General features: G+C 43.4%; 1 protein-coding gene and 1 non-coding gene across 2 annotated transcripts; one reads left to right on the top strand and one right to left on the bottom strand.

Annotated features, from left to right (window-relative positions):
• The first annotated feature begins 7,026 nt into the window (after positions 1 to 7,026).
• On the top strand, positions 7,027 to 7,119 carry TRNAY-GUA (transfer RNA tyrosine (anticodon GUA)). The gene is made up of 2 exons: positions 7,027 to 7,063; positions 7,084 to 7,119. It is a non-coding gene; the product is annotated as a tRNA-Tyr (tRNA).
• A 6,164-nt stretch (positions 7,120 to 13,283) lies between these two features.
• On the bottom strand, positions 13,284 to 18,839 carry LOC142564838 (uncharacterized). The gene is made up of 3 exons (XM_075676017.1): positions 18,704 to 18,839; positions 18,570 to 18,637; positions 13,284 to 13,546 (listed from the first exon to the last, which is right to left on the bottom strand). The coding sequence occupies exons 1-3, from the start codon at positions 18,832 to 18,834 to the stop codon at positions 13,386 to 13,388; spliced, it is 360 nt and encodes a 119-aa protein (XP_075532132.1). The 5' UTR covers positions 18,835 to 18,839; the 3' UTR covers positions 13,284 to 13,385.
• Between the last annotated feature and the right edge of the window lie 2,679 nt (positions 18,840 to 21,518).

Below are 21,518 nucleotides of genomic sequence, written 5' to 3'. Positions count from 1 at the left end.
AGGCATGTACACTGAAAAATGCACATTCTACATTTATTACGCTAACAAGTGACACACAAATTCACTCCCAGTCCGGGTGCAGTTGCAGTCTTTCAGCTGAGTGCTTAAAGGCACCACGTCTAGTGCTGAAGGCACTCTGCACCAATTGATCACTGGAGGAAATGCTTGCTGTTGCATAAGCAATGTTTTTTTTTCTGCTCCCTGCAATACATTTTCCCGGCATCACTGCATTGATAATGGTAACGCTACCGAATGAATGGCCAAAGAATTCACATTTCATGTTCGGGCTGGGGTGTCTCTCAGCTCATTTTGAATCTGAAAAAAGATATCGGCATTAAAACGTGAAGCCACGATGCACCAAAAGCAACAATCAAAAGAGCTACATGGAACATTAGGCTGACATAAATGGACGGATATAAATAACTGACGGAAAATACTAACATGTGGCTACTCTTACTCATGGCAGTGTGAGCTGGTCAAATAATATATTTCTAATTCCTCGCCTTATTTTAAATGTTATTTCTCCTCATCTATTTTACTGTTTTGGCCACATTTTAAAGGCAGCTCCTTCATATAAAACCAACGTGTTGTACTTTTTTTACTCCCAGTCTACCTGATGCTACTGAAGTTTTGCTTACTCTCAAAGAAAGTATTTCACAGAACTGATCTACCGACAAAGCATTGTTCCAAGCTTGTGGCAAAGCGTCATTTAGCTCACAAGGATGCGGTCCTGTTTGAATCTGTTCTCTCTATAATGCTCGAATTTAAAACAAAAATAGCTTTTTGACGTAACTAACTACATCTATGGTCACAAGAACATTTGTTAATTATTGACGTTTATATTGCTGATAACATATACATGCCACCTGGAAACACAATGGGATGACAGGGCAGATATTCCCAGGCATTTCGTTCCTTTACTGACTTTAAAGCTTTGCTAAATCAATCAGTCACTGAAGTGCTAAAAGCTGAAATTTCGCGATATCACGTTATTTGGATTGCTCTGTCCCAGTAAAGTAGGACCTAGAGTGCCATGGAATCTGCCTTTCCCGTGAATGCAAAGAGCGCCTACGTGAAGCCATTTGCACGAAGAACTCGATGGCGTCGAACGGAGAACACGAAGAAAGAAAGTTGAATGCGCACGAACTGGTGGAAAACAAAACACACGCGGTTGGCAAGACGCATAACTCGATGATTTCGCAGCACTCGGTGGCATAAACCCTATTTTATCTCACCTATTACATGAAATCGCATGTACACCCTTGAAATTCTTTATTATTATCGCGCCATAGCCTCCTATATGCTTTCTGATCGCGCGAATGTCGGCCGCACGGTGTGGCAGCGGCCTCACGCGAACAGCGCACAGAATAAATTTTCGCCGAACCCACCGCGCCTCGTTGCTACAAGCCCGCTCACACGCCACGTACTAGACGGCGTGGCGCAAACGAAATATCTTCGATTACAGGATAGTTCGGATGGTTTCACGTCGCATTGCTTTGCGCTCATTAATAAGCCTAACTCAATCGGTGCTCGAACACCATTACAGAAATCGTGGCGTACAACATGCCCTGTTTTAGCTTGCACCACATAGCTGTCTTACGTCACCACAAGCGGGCTCTGAAGTTAAACCAGGACAAAAGTACATGTTCAATACCACATATCTAATATTGTACAACCAATTCGCACAACGGAAGGATAGTACTAGGAATGAAAACTAGAAAAGAGGCACGCGGAAGACACGCACAGGCGCTGTACGCATTTCGCGCTTTCGTTCACCGCGTCGCGATGGACGAAAAAGGGGAATTCGAAACACTCACTCACCTTTGATGTCGCTGAGTCGGAGGCGATCATGGCGATCTTCGAGGCAACAAGCCCATAAAAAGCGAGCAACACGCAGGAATATTCCAAAGAAGTCACAGCGAAGAACACAATGAACGCAGAAAACGCAGGAAGCCCTCAAGCAAACCACGCGCACAAACTCTCGGAATGCGCTGAAGCGTCAACAGCTCAAACGCGCAATCATACAAGTACATGCATACACATACACACTTAAATCTTAATGAATTGTAATATTTAATTACAAATTTTTAATTTAATGTTATTGCATAACAATTTCTGCGATTCTCAATTGTATGAAAATCTTCTGCCCGGGTTCTTTCAGTCAACATTCGCAGAACAAGGAACCCTGATGATCCTGCAGGCTTTAGGAAATACCGGAACTATGTTACAAAATTTGCACGGAATGCTAAAAAGCTGCATTACGAGAACTTATAACAAGAGGTGAGTAATCGGAGCAGTCTATTATGGTGCGAAATTAAACAAGCTTTCGTATTTTGATGCCCACAATAGTGTTGACCTTAAAGTTGTATTTGAAGATAGAGCGCTAAGATGCAAATAATTAGCAAATGTCTTTAATGATTATTTCAGCAGTCTGGAAAAAAGTACTCATGACATAGCAGTAATCAACTATTTGAGCACACGCAACGCACGTACAGCTTTTCTTAAACCTACAGGTTCCGCATGAAGTTCACACGATATTCATGACATTAAAAAATAGTAAATCCCGTAATGTGAAGGGGCTTCAAATAAGACCTATTAAGTGTGTGTTTGATCTCTTGCTACCTGTACTTACTCATATTTTTAACCTATCACTGTCAACTCTAATTTTTGCTGAAAAAATGAAATACCCGAAAGTTACAGTCTTATTCAAGTCCGGTGACAAAAATCCTATCCAACGGACAAGAAGAAGTTATTTGTAAAAGATTCAAGTCATTTTGTGATAAACATCCATCATATCAAATAAATATTTTGGGTTCCGTGCGGGAATGTCAACTGCATTGGCTCTGCTAACCAAAAAAAAAGAGTTCATTTTAGCTGGTTTTGAAAATACGGAACTAACGCTAGGAATTTTTGTGAAGTACTCCAAAGCATTTATTTATTATTTATTTATTTCTTCATACTGTCAACCCTCTGCTCAGGGTTCTTACAGGGAGGGTTTAAATACAGGCAGACCATATATACAGGTGCATCAAGCGGCAGCGAGATAACAAAAATACATGTTTAACGATTTTTCAAATTCAGAAACATCACTGGCATTTGCCACAAAGCTTGATATCGCGTTCCAGAGTTCAATCACGGCAAGGGAAAAAAGAAAAGCGGAACACATCACTGTGAGCAAAGTATGGGCGTAAAACATATTGATGATTAACACGACTGCTTCGTTTTCCTGGAAGCTGTACATACTCATCTTTGTTGATTTTTAAATGTCCGTGTAGTATTCTAAAAACTCTTTCAGACGATTTTTTTGCCTTCGTACTTCTAGTGTTTCCAGTTCACAAGACTGCAACATCAGTGTGACGGAATCTAAACGGCGGTACATTGAGCATATGAAGCGCGCGGCACGACGTTGAACTTTTTAACTTTATAGTCATTTCTTTGTGATGAGGGCTCCAGATGACTGAGGCATATTCAAGTAAAGGTCTAACAAAAGTTTTATAAGCTATCAGCTTCACATCTCGCGAAGCTTGACCTAGTTTTTGCCTTAAGAAACCTAGTCTCTGATTCACTTTCGAGCACACATTTTCAATGTGCGCATGCCATGTCAGATTATGCGTAACTGTAACACATAAATATTTACACAGGTTAGCACGAACTAAAATATTACCATCAATGTAATAGTTAAAAGGCAGAACGTTTACTTACCTAGTCATATATGTGTATGTTGATTTAATGTAGTTTATATTCATGCGCCATAATTTACACCATCGGCTGAAATTTTCTAAACAGCGACTAGTTCTGAGTTGATCCTGAACATTGGTTACGGTAGAATAAATTAGGCAATCATCTGCAAAAAGCTTCATTTCTACTGGTTCTTCAACAACAGAGGAGATATGTCGGGTTCCGCTCGGCGAAGTGCTACCGATGCCAGCAGCGCGGTCATGTTCGCAAGATGTGTCCCGGACAAGCAGACAGCAGAACGAGGGAACCGTTCACGTGGCCACACCAGCAAATTAATGCCGTGCATCCGTCAGCAGGAAACTGCAACGATCCGGGATCAGAAGCTCGGTTCCTCGTTGAAACGGCAGATAATTTCGTTGGAAACATTCACACCGTAAAGGCAATGCACTCTACTTTGGAATGGAATAGCGATCAAGATGCAGCTGGACACAGGGTCCCCGGTTTCTATCATCACTTGGCCCACATACGTACAGCACCAAGATGCCTGGTCGAAACTGCAAGAATCTCCACTTAAGTTGTCATGTTTACTTGGACCGCTGCCGGTGCGTGACCAGTTACAGCTCGACGTTTCCTTGGGTTCGAAGACTACGAAAGTCACATTAGCGATGCTGAGTTGTTCCGGGCCGAACCTGTGTGGCCGGGACGTCATGACAGTGCTGGACCTCCTTGGGGAGCCGGTGCTCAGCGCAACGCAGGAAGGTGAGAGTGCAGCCATTCGTACAGTTGGCAATGTCGTTCAAGTCTTGTTAGAAGAATTTTCCGACGTATTTCGACCCGAGTTGGGGCTCATAAAGAGACCGCCCGCCCGTTTGCCATTGCGGGATGATGCTGTTTCTCGGTTCTGTAAGGCGTGGCCGGTGCCGTACGCGTTGCGCTCAAAAGTGGAGGCCGAAATTGATCGGCTAGTTGAAAATGGAATTCTTGCCCCGGTCGCACACTCGGATTGGGCGGCACCCGCGGTGGCGGTGGTAAAGCGTAACGGGAACATTCGCTTATGCGGCGATTTCAAAACTACTGTCAACCAAGCCTGCCATACGATCCAGTATCCTCTCCCGCGCATAGAGGACATCATGGTGACGTTAAACGGAGGTGAAGTTTTTACGACTATCGATCTCCGGGACGCCTACAATCAAATTGCGTTAGACGAAGAATCGCTACTGCTCACCACGGTGAATACACAGAAGGGCCTTTTTTGCTTCACACGCCTTCCGTTCGGAGTAGCCTCTGCGCCAGCGCTATTTCAGCAACGCATGGAAACAATTTTGCAAGGACTGCCCGGAGTACAGGTCTATTTGGACGACGTAATCATTGCAGAAAAGCTGAATGACGCCGCCACCTTACGCCGAGTTCTGGGAAGGTTCCGCGAGTTCGGGGTGCGGCTGAATCGGGAGAAGTCAAGATTTCGTGAGAATGAGGTTGATTTCTTGGGTTACAAAATCAACGATAAAGGCGTGCATGCCAAAAGGGAAAATCTTGAGTCCAGTCTATCCGGTTTCGCTTTTCCAATACGTTAATTCACTCTACTGTCCTGACGGGGACCCCCAAAGTATTGTCAAAAATACCGTCTAGTACCTGTTCTCTGAGTTTGGTTTCTGTTTTTTCAGTACTTTCGTTGATTCCAAATACTAGGAGGTTGTTGCGCCTACTTCTGTTATCGTACTCAATTAACTTCAATGCTTGCTGTTGGACAACCGATTCTAATTTATCAATTCTGTTACTCATTTCCACAAACATTGTCAAAATTCCTTGTAACTTATCAGTTTTAGCATTACCAGCAGCAATTTCCTCTCTTATGCGGTCCATCTTGCGGTCGCTTTCTTCCAATCTATCGATAATGACCTGCAACATTTCATTAACCTTGGGCTCAGGGTTCTGTTTTATGTCACCAGACACAAGCAATAACATGAGCATCGACCAGCAATGAGACAAACTAGGAAAACATTTTTGAGGGCATGGCAGGACCAGCAGAAACCTATCATCGCTACGATAAGCGGTCAAATTGCCCAGCTGTTGGAGAGTTGGAATCAGCTAGAGCAAGACAGGGGTAATTGGAGATCACTGGGAGGCCTTCGTCCCGCAGTGGATACGAAAAAGAAAGATAGGCCGAGGATGATACCGAATGGTCTAAGTGGTTTATTTGGCAACTACCCCTTCACCCAGGTTGTTCCAAGTTGTCTGTTAGGCAACACACCCAGTCACACGTACACCCAGTGGCTCAAGGGACAGAAGAGAACATTTCTAATTCGAGAAAAGCAGAAAGGCCTCCCGGAAATACTTTGCTACCCTGAGTCGGTAACAGAAAGGGGAGCATGGACCAAGTTGACGTGAAAGAGGCTAAATACGGATCGACGAAATGCCCGTAAATGTCGGAGAAGTTATCTGATGACAAACAGACGGATGGGCATCCTCAGCGAGAACCTAACGACGTCTGAAATAGCCACTGCCATAGGAAAAAAAGGATTTACGAAAGTTGAAGTCCCTCTAAGTCCACTCCTGCAAATTATCATTGTAATGCTTCTTTTATTTAGCGTTTTTCACTGAAGATTTAGAAGCAGTAGAAGTAGACTACAGTAATATAAATTGTCGCGTATTTACCAAATTCTTCTGTCGAATATCTACATGTATCTATTATCTGCACAGATCTGGTCTGGCGCCCTCCTCCTTATTGACGTGAAGATGAGTCGATAGAAAACTTCTTGTCATGCCGCGATTTCTCTCGATTAAGAAAGCATACTTCAGTGGGACAATTTCACGCTGCTGGATCAAATCTAGTCTTTCCCGAAATTCGATATTTGAAAGCCTCCTCTCTAGGACAGTATCGTACGGATGTTCTTGCAGCTATTGCGAGGTTGATAAATAAATCTGGAAGACTTCCTTGCTAAATTCTTGAACTTTTAAAATCAAAATTTATTCTCCTCTTTCGATATATTCAAAGTTTCCCATTAGTGTTTCTCTTTAGATTCGACTAATTGTATTCAAGAGTCTTCCCATATTCTTGGTCAGTCATCCATAGTGAGTATGAGGCATTCGCAGAAAAAAAGAACTAGCCAACTCTCGCCTTTGTATTACGTTTAGTCGTGTGGCCTTAGTAGTTCGCGACAACGGCCTCGATTACAAATAAAGGAAGACGCATAAAAGGCGCGCAACCGCTCTTTTCTCCTCAAGGACAAACGCTGCGACTCAACAGACAACTTCCCACTGCGCTCCACGTGCCAGGCCTCAATTATCCCGTTACTCGGCCACGTTGTTGTGCATTCCAGAAAAGCCGGTAGACGCCTCGTCACCGTGCCGTCGATAGCTCAGTTGGTAGAGCGGTGGACTGTAGAGGTTTAATCCGAAGCTGACATCCATAGGTCGCTGGTTCGAATCCGGCTCGACGGACTCAATGTATTTTTTTTCTTTCGTGATAACCTTGCGGACTTTTGTTTAACGTTGGGTGCCACTCAATATCAAACATATATTTTCCCCAATAAACGCAGGCGCTTTGAGCAGAAATGCTGTTGCCTGTTAAGCCGGGTGTTTCAGAGAACGTTTTCAAACTATTGTAATTTCCTGTTGCAGAATGCACAATTCTAGCTCATGAGTTGGTCACCTCGAAGATGCGGGAATTACGTGCAAGAAATGCATGTTAGAGTAATTAAAAAAGAAGTAATTATGTTTTTAACTAATTACCTTACTGCCCATGTTGCAATTTACAAATCTAGCCGTGTTGTTCAAAAAAGCGGATCCACTTGGAACGAATTCTTAGGATGACAACCTTTCTGAGAGGCTGTCATTCAGATACTTTCGTACTTGAATGCATAAAACTACGTTTTGATAAGGAAGTAACTGGAACGCCAATGCATTTCTTCGCAAAGTTTGAGAATGAATATCTCGAAACTAGAGTCATCCTGAGAATTCGTTCCAAGTGGATCCGCCTTGCAAACTACACGGCTATAATCTGTAAATTGCAATATGGACAATGACGTAATTAGTTAAAACTTAATTAGTTAACTTCTGTTAATTTGTCGATTATGCATTTCAATTTCTTATGCAAGTAGTGTCCGCCAGTTCGAGTAGACTACCTAACGGAATAGAATTGTATTTTCTGCCACAGGAAACCTTTAAGAATTTCTGAAAGTGTTCGCTGGAACACCCTGTGTATGCAACGGAATTGCTGCCAAGGAAAAGAAAACGCAACCATGGACGGCAGCGGACGACAGTGCAATGAAGTTCATCCCATGCATGACACAGGGTATAAAAACATAAACACAGTATGTATATATATATATATATATATATATATATATATATATATATATATATATATATATATATATATATATACTGTATTTATGTATACGTTATGTATACATAACGTTACCTATCATGAACATTACTGTACGACGTATAACGTCAACACATTTAGCAATAATGCGAGCGTCCAGGTCACAAAAAAAGAAAGAGGAAGTTAGTGTCCACTGATTCCCAGGTTGCGCCGGATCCGCATAACGTTTTTCCCACATTTATGCGACGGGAGTATAATTATTACTGTCGCCCAACATGGCAGACTGCACACGAGAAGCCTCAAAACGGCCCAGAACACATTTCAAATACCGAATTAACACTAATGGGTTTCGTTGAGTGCCCTTTGCCTCCTTGACCTTGAGTGACCTGCGCAAAACAACATAACCTATTGCGACGCCTTGAGGCTAGGCCCAGTGTACTGTTCGCATGCGGTATTGTGCGTAAATCACGTGGTAACTTAGTTTAGATAACAGGCTTGCGCTCCCTGCGAGGACCTCCGTTAAGGCTACTGCGCCTTTTCCTGTTTAAAGTATTCAGAGAGAATTTCTGACGTGGTGCCAGAAGGAAGGCAGAGCAGCAATGGCGCCTTACTCTAACCAGCCTTGATATTAGTGTCTACACATTAAGCAATAACATTTTTTTCGGTGTAAATATTCAATGGTGTAGCAATCAACAGCATGTAGTGTAAATCTGCATCTGCTTAAGAGAGGCTGCGTGCTTCCAAGAAAATTTTCATTGACTGTATATACTGGCATGTTCACTGAATGCCACGGTAAATTTTTGTATGCAACTTTACACGTGTAGTCTGCGTGCAGATACATGCAATGTCTGCAAACAGTTGCTCCGTCCGAGTATGGCGTTTTTTGAAACCATAAAAGTACAGAACTTTCACTGTTTGTGCTTGTTAATTCGACATCATGGTGAACCGCAGACGGTCTGTCGTCCCATTCTCTAAAGGGACACTAAAGTGAAAAATAATTTCTTCTGCATCAGTAAATTACCGTTCTACAACACCAAAAACACCACTCTTACAACGATAAGAAGTTTGGTAAGCCAGAAAAAGCGCAAGAAGGAAATACGGGTGGCGACGCCTACTTGAGTTCCCGCCCCTGGGGGCTGTTACGTCTTGGATTCTGATGGCATCTTCTAGGGCCTACAAATTAAATATAACGGTACAGATTAGCTACATTGTGTTCTAAAGGAACCAAATATTAAACATGGCAAGTTTCGGGAACCTTTATCCAGCCAACGCGGCCCAAATGCGAAAACATACTTTGGAATCCCTGACGTCACGCTGACGTACCGGCGCTGGGGTTTCGGCGCGAAATTTAAATACTAACACTTGTACCTTCATTTTCTCATCTAATAATCCAACTATCTTTTTAAATGACTGCCAACAGGGTTCTCAAACAATGCTCCATTAGTCTAAACTGATTGACTGTTTCGCTTTAGTGTCCCTTTAAACATTTGTGCTTGTGCTTCACGATTGTCGATATGATTCGTCACCGGAAAAGTATAGCAGCGAAGATTGTGCTTGGTAGCCAAACAGTTTCCCAGACAATTGGCCAGCGCCCCATCTATGTCACAGAAAAGACTTTGGCCTCCATTTAAAATATGAGCACCACGTCGTAGGTATCGGCCACATTTTTCGTTTCGTTATATTGTGCGCTAAGGAGTAACGTCTAAGCGAAATGCATTCTTTAAAAACGATGTTCACTACTTTCTCCGCCGCACCCGCCATGCTTGCGTAGTGACTGAAATGTTGCGCTACTAAGCCGAGCGCGTGGTATGTAATGCCGGCCGCGGCGGCTGCATTTCGATGGAGGTGAAATGCAAAAACTCCCGTGGTACCGTGCGTTCGGTACAGATTAAAGAACCCCAGGTGGTGAAAGTAAATCCGGAGTTCCTCCCCACAGCGTGACTCATAATCAAAACGCGGTTTCGGCATGTGAAACGACAGAGTCAAAAATTGTTAACTGTAAACTTTCTCCGCCATCGTGCCCCTATAAACATGGACGCAATGCTGTTTGCTAACACACAGCCAGGGCACTGGCCACTTACGATGGACGCTGATGAGAATGCAGGATGTGTCCAATCATCGGTTGTTGCTCACGGCTTTCTGAAACTGCATATATATATATATATATATATATATATATATATATATATATATGCAGGATGTTTCACGTAACTTGATCCGCAGACGTATCTACTGAGTGGACAGGGCGCACCCAACCAGCAAAGCGAAGGGGGCACATCCCCTCCCCCACTCTCAGAAGTAAGGGAAGGGCGAAGTCATGTAACTTGAACTATACGCATATCTACATGGTGGAAATAATGGCACAGCCCCCCTTCACACTTGGTCGATACGTCTATAGTTCAAGTAACGTGAAACACCCTGTATATATGCAATGGTCATGAAGTGATTAATAAAACAATATATATATATATATATATATATATATATATATATATATATATGTGTGTGTGTGTGTGTGTGTGTGTGTGTGTGTGTGTGTGTGTGTGCAAAGGACGCACACATACACATGTGCGTGTTTTTCATATATATTTCGATACTCAATATTGCGCAATAAGACTGAATCTTATTCAACAATAAGCTAACCACAATTAGTCAACGCCTTTAATGTTGTGAACATTCAATAATACTCAATATCATTCAACAGGTAAATACAATTTAATAAACTATATTGTTGCAACTACTCAACAATGGCTCAATAATACTCAATAATATTCAACTACACCCTCCGTGGTTGCTCAGTGGCTATGGTGTTGGGCTGCTGAGCACGAGGTCGCCGGATCGAACCCCGGACACGGCGGCCACATTTTGATGGAGGCAAAATGCGAAAACACCCGTGTACTTAGATTTAGGCGCACGTTAAAGAACCCCAGGTGGTCGAAATTTCCGGAGTCCTCCACTACGGCGTGCCTCATAATCAGAAAGGGGTTTTGGCACGTAAAACCCCATAAAAAATATTCAACTACATGGCAACATCATTTAGTGTAGGACTTTTTCGTTGTGATCTACCAAACAACTTTATTGTTGAATTATTGGTGTTTGCTTTCAATAATTGTTGAGGTATGTTGAAAAGCTGTTGAGCCAACAATTCATCAACACTATTCCAACAACACTTCAATAGTCTTTCTTATAAGGGATAAGCGCACTCGCCCTTTTAATGCAGTTCGTACCGACCTCGGCTGGGACCAGGGTCCAAGAATTTTGGCTTCTAATGGTTGTCAATCTTGTCGAGCGTGATACCGAGGACTTTGTGCATTGCAGCGACGACAATCACACAGAAGGTGCCGCTATCACTTTGCAACCGCAAACTTCACGATTTGGACTTGTGGTCATTCAGACGAGGTATAGGTGTACGCACTGGTAAAAATGACTGCAAGCCATTAAGGGGGAATACACTCCGACGTAACCAGCGCGCGCGCACGCGTCATGGCGCCGTTACGCTGGCGAAAACGCGACCCTCTACAGTCCGTCGGCATCTGGCGCCAACGCGACCGGCGGCATCTAGCGCGCTCGGACGTCGTCCGGCGCCAAATACAACAGATTGCATTTCGCGCCGACCGCGCCGAGTAAGTTAGCGCATAGCGCCCTCTCTCGTCGAGGTAGAGACTCGCTACTCGGCGAGCTCTACAAGGCTCAGCCAAGCAGCTTGTCGAACGACGCCTTTGTCATCCTGTGTGCGACAAATGCATGGAAGTAAGGCATAACATATTTAATCGAGTTGGAGCTAAACAATTCCGATAGGAGCTACGTTGTCATTTACCTGAAATACTTGAAATGATATTCAGGATCACTGTTGCGAAGCTGCTGTGGTGGTGGTACTCCCCACACTCTGGACGCTTGTCAAATATATCCTATGTGTAGAGAGACCTGCTTCTCTTGCTACGCAGACGAGGCACCAACAAAGCGAGAACAATGTTTCGTCTTGGGGAACGTGGGATCGCCGAGCAACAGTCCGGTCCGCGGTGGCGATCGCTACCGACAGAGATAGCGGGCTAAAAGATTTGTTTCGATGTTGCACGACAGGCGGCACGGAGCGGCGCAGTTTTCTGCGCATGCGCTGCTCCAGCTGCGGCAGCTGCGCGGCATTGAACTGTAGGGGGACGGACATACTCCTGGCACGCAGTAGCCAACCTAGTGTAACGTACCGCAACCACCGCGCGTGCGCGCGCCGGTTCACGTCGAAGTGTATTGGCGCCTTAAGCGTCAACAAGAGTAAAGATGGTTACGCAGATAGGGATGTTTCACAGATATGCACACGTGCAGAGCGAACATACGAGAAACAGGTAAGTGTACATATGCGCATTGCATCATTTAATGAGAAACACTCAATTAAATGGGGCGTGAACACGCACTTTCCATGTGTGGCATTGCTATTATGGACAAAGAACCGACGCATCCGCCTACTAAAGCCAGGCCGGCTTAGAAGCAAGCTTCAGCGCCGAAGTGATTCACCTTCACCGAGGAAGAAGAACTCCAATCTAACAGATACACTGTTAAACAAATGTACACCCTTCGGGGCTTATGTTGTCATACAACAATAATCGTCTCCTGTCTTGTCCGCATTACCTTTCTTTAAGGCTGCGAGCCGGATACTTCCAAGTCACGAACGCCATGCGCGTTATCAGCACCACACAACATTCTAATCAAGAAAGTAGCGAGCGCAGCGTTTTCAACAAAGGAAGCGCAAGCGAGGCAGATTACGATTATCGTTGCGTGGCAAGATAAGTCCAAAAGGGTGTGAATTTGTTTAAGAGTGTAGAAGCTGGGGATGCTGCCGCTCTATGAAGGGAAAAAGGGCTCAACGAAGACGGGACCTAGGGAAAACTGCCCCACAGCGGTTGCGCCGTGTGCAGAATGCGCCGGCAGCAGTGAGAATCCACACTAAGCGCCCCCCCCCCCCGTCTCGCCTGCGCACAATGGCCAGTGCGAATGAAACGATTTATTCGACGAATCTTCTCACGGAGGCCGCATTCCTACGAACGCGGAATGCAAACACACTCTTGTGCTTACATTTAGGGGCCCATTAAATAATCTAATGAAATCGAAATTAATCTGCTGCCCTCCGCTACGGTGTCTCCCATAGCCTGTTTGCTTAGATTTGTTTTGCTTTTTTGAGTCTGTATGGCGGAATTCTATTGACGAATTTCTTCCGCTTGGAACTTACGGGAAATAAAACGCGTGGCGGCAAATGACGAAAAGGCAAGACATTTATTGTCACAGATGAAAGAATTTATTTCACAGAAGCTTGAAAAATAATTCTATCTGTTAGTCATTGCTGAAATTTTCAGTGCACATGCCACTCTTGATTTGAAGGCCGTGCGAGTTAGTACTCTGGCCATACAGATAATGACAAATCTGTGCAATTATCTCGGTAAATAACATAGCCTGCTTTCCCTGTTTTGTTGAAATAGTCCAGGCACTCCTTCTCTGGTTTTCCGGTTTCGTTGACATCCTTGAACCTGAGTTCACGCCAGCCGGGACCAGCTGCATCACAGTGAAATGTTGAAGGCAAATAAACACAAATCTGTCTTCATTCAACCAAAAGAAAAGCGGTAAAAAATTATGAGATCGAACATTCTTACGGAATAGTACAGCCTAAAACTTTGTGAGGCCCTAGACTGCATAACTTCATATTTACCGTGATACTAAGGAATGAAAATGACTTATACAGTCACATTTCTCTGTCCATGTACTTCTTTGTCTGTGTACATCTTCGACTCGTACATTTGCAACGCTAAAAACTCCCTGAAGCAATGCACTCGTTGTCTGATAAAGTTGCAGGGACATTTTAAAATTAATTTTGTTGCTTACGAACTTAAAGAATCTGGCTACTGGTGCCAGACATTGCCGCCGCTGATGGCACGACATAGAGAAGAATATAAAAAGCATCGTATTTAGCTTCATAAATAATTACAAAGCCCTCATACATACCAGTAAGCGGTTTCACGTAAAAAACACCACACGTGTAGTTGTCGCTCGCAAACTCCAAACGCTCGCTTTGGAACTTCTCCATACCTGAATGTGTTAAATAATACAGTTTGATTAGTTTCGCATTCAATCTTTCTCGTTGGCATATATTGCCTGCGTAATTATCTGGCGCGGTACGAAATTTCCCGAAGGCTAAACTATATTGAAGTGGCAATAAGACATTGCACCGAAGGGCCACAGGAGTCACTACACTGGAAAAATAATCAAAACAGTATTCATCATTAAAGCAAGCGTGAATGGAAGCGATGTCAACAAAGAGTTATATGCAGATGACGCATAGAGCTCGTCCATGCTAAGCGTCATCTGCCAGAACAGCCAAGATAGACCGCGCTGCCCTAACATAACGGAAGAAGCAAGACCGTCAATCTCGCACACGGGCAAACAAGGAGCTTTCTATACAGTGTGATGACATTGAAGTTTTCCGGAATTTATTTTAAATTGCCTGTCGCAGGATAACATGGTTCTAGTCTTTGAGCTGAATTATTCAGGGGCGTGCAATATTTGCGCGAGAAAGCGAAACAAATATTATATAGTTAAAGAAATCACAAATTAGCTTCGCAATTATTTACTCCTCGGCACATCTTGCAATTTACGAATTGCGCTGTGGTTCTACTTACTTTTTTAACGCGAGGCTCGTTTATGCATTGAAGCACGAAAGTAACTGGAACGGCCGTGTACCTTGTCCCACAGTTTGGGAAAAGCTAGAAACTTGTGTAATCCATGAAATTCATTTCAAGTAGATGCGTCTTGTGAACTGACAGGCTGCAATTCATGAATTGCCGTAATGTATTAATTAGGAAGGTATAAATGATCATTTTTAATTATCTGAGTATGCGTTTCGATTTCTTGTGCTAATAATGTCCACCTCTTGGAATATTCCCGCACAGCGACAAGAAGCATGCTATATGCCAGAGGCGACCTTTAAAAATTCCTGAAAAGTTCAAAATGTTTATCCCGTATATTGCTTCGCGCCACGATAATTCCCTTCAAGGAGTTTCGGTTGTAATGTTTAATGTAATGTAATGTTTCGGCTGTAATTTTGGCAGGTCGCCATGTGTCAACTTTGTGTAGAATAAACCCGATTCTTAGTTTTCTCAAGCGTCTCAGCCCTGCCTCAAGACCACCATGTGAGAATCCGAAAAATTGAGACATGATCAAGGCTGTAGTAAGAAAAGGTTAGCTGTAATAGACTCTGTTTTTAGGAAAACGAGCATTGGCAGTATTCAGGGTCTACAATATTTGCATACCCCACCCTGCCCCCGCTCTCGCTGATACAAAAGAAAATTTGCCTAGTTTATCACAGTATATTGTAACTTCCGAATGTATACCATATATACATTTGTTTCATAGATAATCTTGGATGCGGTAAATAATCAAGGATATGCTAATATTTCCCAGTGATTGTGGTAAAATAGATAATGAAGGATGCTCCATGGTCAATGAAGAGGAAGAAAGCACAGCCGACCAGCATGACATCATGGACTATTACTGATGACATAAAACTGGCACATTGTCACAAAATAAGTCACAAAGAAACACAAGAACTAGCGGAAATATAGGTATATATTCAAAACATGCTACAAAAACATCTTGCGACACTGCTTATAGGACGTGTTTTGTGATGACTTTGGTTATTATGCGCCAAGTATACTCGAAAAAAAGTCGTAGTTTCGTCCGAAAGGCGAAGCACCGATTGCGATAGCAAATTAATTGACGGCTATACGAAGCAAGCATAGCAGTATCATCGGCCGAATAAACGGTAAGCATAGGTGTCTTAGCTAAATTAACAAGCGTGGTGTCACGCGCGCACAAGCAAACATGAACGCATCTCACTCGATCAGCGCGGAAACTCTGTCAAAACGCTGGAGTGAGGAAGCGAGGCAGCAGCAGCGAGCGAATTGACTTTCGTGCTGCGTCTTGTATCTGCGCGAACTAAGCCGCGAAAACACAGCGCTCGGTGGACTCTGTGCCCATCGCGGATGGCTTTCAAGAGATAACGCTGCCCAGGTGGGCGCGCGCGGCGGCCCGGGCCGCCCAAAGTAGAACGCCCCCCCCCCCCCTACCCTCGCCATCGAGCTTCGAGCTCGACGGAAGACGGCGCGCTTACTCCCCACTTTCCTCCCTTGCGTGCGCGAGGTTGGGCCCCGTTCGCCGGCTCATCCTCGCATGCTTTCACTCGCACATACAGTATACGGCGCGCGGCGACGATTTTATCGCCCTTGGACTACACACGGAACCTCAAGGCAACGCCGACGGCAAAAATGCCCCTGGAGTGTTCACATAATTGCTATCGCAATAAGAAATGACAACAGACTTGTGCGACCTTTCAGAATCATGACCAGATTTTCAATGAAGCTGTTTCTTACGAACAGATGCACTAAGGGCTCAAGTTCCCTGCCAATAAAGCGCATATGGTTGAAATCGCTGCCGCATATATGACTCGCCAATTTGAGACCACGCCCACATGCAACGCTTTTGAGCAGCAAGGATTGCGTTACGAAGGCTGTAATTAAACTACAAACGTTTAACTTCGCATGCTGATTTAGTCTAATGCTCTCACTATTGTCACTATGTCTGATCTAGCTTGGCTTATCAACGTGCGTCTTGTTTTATCCATATATAAGCAATGTTTACTTTACCGAGGATACCGGGAAAAACGTATAATGTGAGCCTTCTTTAACGCATGAAGATAGAGAACAAATAAAGTTTCAGTTATTTTTTTCCGAGCTGCTATTTTAGCCAGAAATGTTAAAGTTTCGCCATACATGAAACTTAACATGCTCCCCAGTTTCGTCGAGTGCAAGTTCAGCGTGACGTAATGTTCTCTCGTAAGCGTGGCAAACATAACAGAAACCAAACGCATAATGTGTTTGAGCACTTCCTAACGCACATTTCTACAAAGGCTGTAATTGACCCACACTTATCACAAGTTTGCGTTAGGATTGACCATATAGTTATCCTTTTGTCCTATTTGTTATTTCGGTGGTATTTCTTTTTTTTTCAGGGCATCGGTTTATGTTCCGCGTTGGTTGTGAAACAACTATAATGCTCTGGAGGGCTGACATATGCAAGTTACTTCAAAGACCGTAACTATTCCACACATTTATCCTGCCCCTTAGTTTAACTAAATATAAACAACGTGCCTCGGGCCAACATAACAAAATTTGCGCATAAATAGAACATATTACTACCCAGATTTTTCACTAATAATGGAACGCAGGCAATCATCTTCTCAGCTGAAATTTTGGAACTCATCAACGGCATCTATAAAATTATACCGTACACTTTATTCTTTTCGTTGTCCGCTAACGTTTTTGATGGCTATACGAAAATAATTGTTTTCACTTTTGTTATTGTTCTGTTAAAAATAGTCATCACACTTGAGTAGTTATTCAAAACTTTTTTTTATTTCTGCTTTTTCTTTATTGTTTGTTCGTTTCTTCTTCTGTCACACTCTTTATGTACGCTGTCACAGCCATAATGTTGCATTCTCACTATTGTTTAATGTTTCGTATGTATTTCACTTGCGGAACTAATTACGCACTACATTTAAGCAATTTCTTTTGGAAGGCCTTCTGACGGTTTTCCTCATAGCCTCCTCCTCTAATGCGTCAGATCATGTATACTGCATTGTATTCATTACTTCAAATAAATTATTCAGATCCCTCTGAACTGTGTTATTGTTTCCAATTGCACTGCACATAAGAAAGCAGATTTAATCAGTGTAGAAAGAGTAGTGTTCCAATTAAGCTAATGCGGGAAGTTCACATTTTCGAATGCATAACATTTACCGAAAGCTTCAAAAATTTGCGCTAATATTGTGTACCTATTTTCAATGATGCTAAAAATGCAACAAAATAAATGATACAGCCACATATTTTTGGCATATAGAAATAACTTGGGCCAGGGTGTGACAACTTGTCATTTGTCACATATTTGAAAGCTTTCGAAGAGTAATCCAGTGTGGTGAGAGTGGCTATAGTGTTGGGACGTTGACCACGAAGTCGTGGATTTATATCCCGCCGGGGTGGTCGCCTTTCTATGGGGGCGAAATGCAAAAATGCGTGTGCACTTCGATTTAGGCGCGCAGTAAAGAACCCCAACTGGCCAAAATAATTCTGGGATCCCAACTCTGGCGCGCCTCATAATCTTGTCGTCGTTTTGGCACTCTAAAAGCCCAGAATTCTTTTTACAGAATTCTTTTTAATCAAGAAATGCAACAGTGCAAAAGTCTTCCGAGTTCATTATTCAATACCAAATCATACGATTCCTTTTTCTAAATAATGTTCCAAGGCAAGGGAACCTCTAATCACTGAAATGGTTGCTCGTCGAAAGGAAGAGTGAGGCTTGTGCAGTGTGTGGGGTTACCCAAGCGACCATTTTTCATAGAGCAAAAAATCATTTACCAGCTAAGTCTTTTTAGAATTAGAATTAGAATTCCCGACAGCGATAGGCTTTCGTGAACACCAGTCAAGCATGAAATGTTGAGTAGTAGTATCTGTATCACTTCATAACTTACCTATACCACCGACAAGCATCGTGCTGAGGTCACTTGTATCGAACGTTCCTTCCAGGGTATCTGTTGTCCTATAATCGGGAAAGATTAGGCGAGATTAGGCGGGATTACTTCATTATGCATTGAGCACTGCTTACCAATTCGAGCTCCAATATGATCTGTTGAAGCACACGGATTTTTCCGTTATATTCAGCACGTTATCTACTTGGCAAAAGAAATTTGTGTTTCGAGTAGTCTCATACGTCCATATTGGCCAGGATGTGTTCATAAACTGAAACGTGTGGAAACAGGTTGTGGGCATATTCAAGTGCTGTTTCAATTCACTTCTATCAACACTTAAGATACGGAACGTTTAAGATGTGGTATGATGAGCCATGCGAAATCAGGAAAAAAGAGCAACAGCGGAATATTCCACTTTGCAAAAGAAGAAAAATTGGGTTATAGCGTTTCCGCCTCAAAGAGAGAGAGCAGATGACTTTTATTAAAAACAAATACGCGACAATCAGAAGTGCTTCCGGTGAGATGCCTAGGTTAGGTTAGTTGTTTGGCTCCTAAACAGGTATATAGCAACAAGTTGTCGTACATACGGCTTTTTGGTGGGTAGGAGTTCCTGTAAGAATGATTGAGTCGTTTAACCTAACGACTGAGCTCTGTAGCCCGGCCCAGCAAGGCATATTTTGGAATTGAACGTATGCCCTAAAGAAACGAACTGGCTAGGAGAGACACCGCACGGAGGGAGAAGGAATGTTCGGGAATCATTTAGTCCCCTTGGATACTTTATTGTGCGCTTAAGTTCAAGTACACGAGCCATTTTCTTTTTTGCCTTCCTGTCCAATCAGAACACCGCCACAGCAGCCAGGAATTGAATCCGGGACCATCTACCCAGCAATGCAAATGCCGTTGCAACATAGCTACCTTGCTGGGTCATTCCGGCTATGGCTCCGCGCTTCAATAACAATGACTCTCAAGCACAATTGATTAGATATAACGCAGTAACCCGCCAATAATCGCCCCATGGATCAAAACTGTGCCCCAGAACTTCGTATTATGGGATTATCTCTGACGCGGCGCTAGTCAGCTCGGTATGTAAGAAAAAATTATGGGGTTTTACGTGCCAAACGCACACTCTGATACTGAAGCACGCCGTCGTGGTGGACTCCGGAATAAGTTGGACCACCTGGGGTTCCTTTAGCGTGCACCTAAATGTAAGCACACGGGTATTTTCACCCCATCGAAATACGGCCACCGTGGCCGGGATTCGAACCCACGACCTCGTTCTTAGCAGCCCAACACCATAGCCTCTAAGCAACCACGGTGTTTTATATCTACGCACGATGAGGTGCGATGCTAGGCGTGCGCTTTCTCACGTATTGGTGACACCCAAGCAAACGAGAGGAAAAACATAACAAGCACCACAGCTCGCGTTTAGTTTATGGACGCAGGATCTGCCAAGAAGCTGAATTCTCGGGAAGTGTGGTCACACAGCCTCGAATTAAACGTTCCAGCATGTAGTAGCCTTCGCCACTTACGCAGTGATTCATTAAATACGACGTGACATGCTTTAACAGTGCAGGAATTCACATTTCAAGTGGAAACCGTAACCCGTAAACTTTTGCTGTTGACTGTACATAGGATTTCAAGAAGCTTGCCTTGTTGTCATCATGCCGCTGCAGTGCCTCCTTTTCTTTTTTTTTTGACGGTCGCAAATTACAGAAAAAGATATTCACGCGCTCTAAACGTAAGTCTCAACCCAAAAGCAAACTAAATACCACATTTCAGTTTGTAAAATATTAAGGCCTATCACTGCATCGTCCGCACGTGTTTTTAAGGGATAAAAAAAATTTCATGCTCGTGCCGAGCGGGATACTCAACGATCAGATTTGCTCAAATATTTTCAGCGGCAACATGCAAATTTGGGCCATCTAATACCTTCGTACAGTAACACAGAGCGCTACTGGAAATTGGCATAAATGCAGATGGATGAACTACTAATTGCTATCATTATAAATAGCGAATTTTTCAAGGTTTATAATATTTTCGCACGCGATCCTTGGTGGTTGGTACCAAAACACTATACTATAATAATGCAATTTAACAATCCTATAATCTACTTTTAATTTATGCCGTCGTGTTCGCAGTTTTTGTACAATGCGTTGCACCTTCCTCTAACGGTTTGCTCGCACGTCACCGTTAATGAAATAACCGCAAGCACATCCAACCTACATCACTTCACCCTTCACCCTAGAGATCCAGAGCTCTTCAGTAATGCAAATTACGAAACTCTCCATATTGACTTAATGTCGCGTCATCTGAAAACACAAGGAATATAGCTATAAACTGCTGCTTTATTGTTTTTTATTTCTTTATTTTTTGTGTGTTACTGACGTTTCCAAAGAGCACCATGTTAAAGCAGCGTTTTTGCCTATCGTGGACTTTTCCGGGCGATGGGCCACGATGCATCGAATTTTAAACTTTCGTTTGATCACTTAGTTGTGCCGCACCAGCGAATTAACCCGAATCATTGACCCGGAGTTGGAAGTGAAGCTTAGAAATGGGTATGACATGCCTTGATGGCTCACTTGCATGCCGTTCTGATGTCGAGCACGAGGTCGCTGGGTGCGAACCCCAGCCACGACGAAGGCATTTTTGCAGGGGCGAAACCCAAAAAAATCCCTCTCATGTGTGTGAAATTAGCTCTCAGTTGAACAAAGTAAGCGGTAGAAATTATTCCGGAGCCCTCCCACCTCCTCCTCACCATATGCTGTATATCACAGCGCCTGTCATAATTACATATCTACTGTGGGTTGGGTGAGAGAAGGGAGGCAGTAGGTTTAAACTGTTGTGAGAATAACTTCGCGCAAACGTGCACCATCACAGCTACAACCAAAACTGTCCTTGTCGTCAATATCTTCATCTTACAAACGTTTCGTATCTCATGCGTATATCAAAAAC

Source organism: Dermacentor variabilis, chromosome 11, assembly GCF_050947875.1.
Source record: "Dermacentor variabilis isolate Ectoservices chromosome 11, ASM5094787v1, whole genome shotgun sequence".
Lineage (NCBI taxonomy): Eukaryota > Metazoa > Arthropoda > Arachnida > Ixodida > Ixodidae > Dermacentor > Dermacentor variabilis.
The sequence above is the reverse complement of the archived record's forward strand: the minus strand, read 5'-3'. Positions and strand labels throughout refer to the sequence as shown.

Bases quoted from the DNA above. Each gene is read 5' to 3' on its own strand.
- LOC142564838 (XM_075676017.1), bottom strand. From the start codon at position 18,834: ATGAACACATCCTGGCCAATATGGACGTATGAGACTACTCGAAACACA. The intron at 18,638-18,703 runs GTAAGCAGTGCT...TCCCGATTATAG, and splicing joins TCATATTGGAGCTCGAATTG to GACAACAGATACCCTGGAAG. The intron at 13,547-18,569 runs GTAAGTTATGAA...ACTGTGATGCAG, and splicing joins GATGCTTGTCGGTGGTATAG to CTGGTCCCGGCTGGCGTGAA.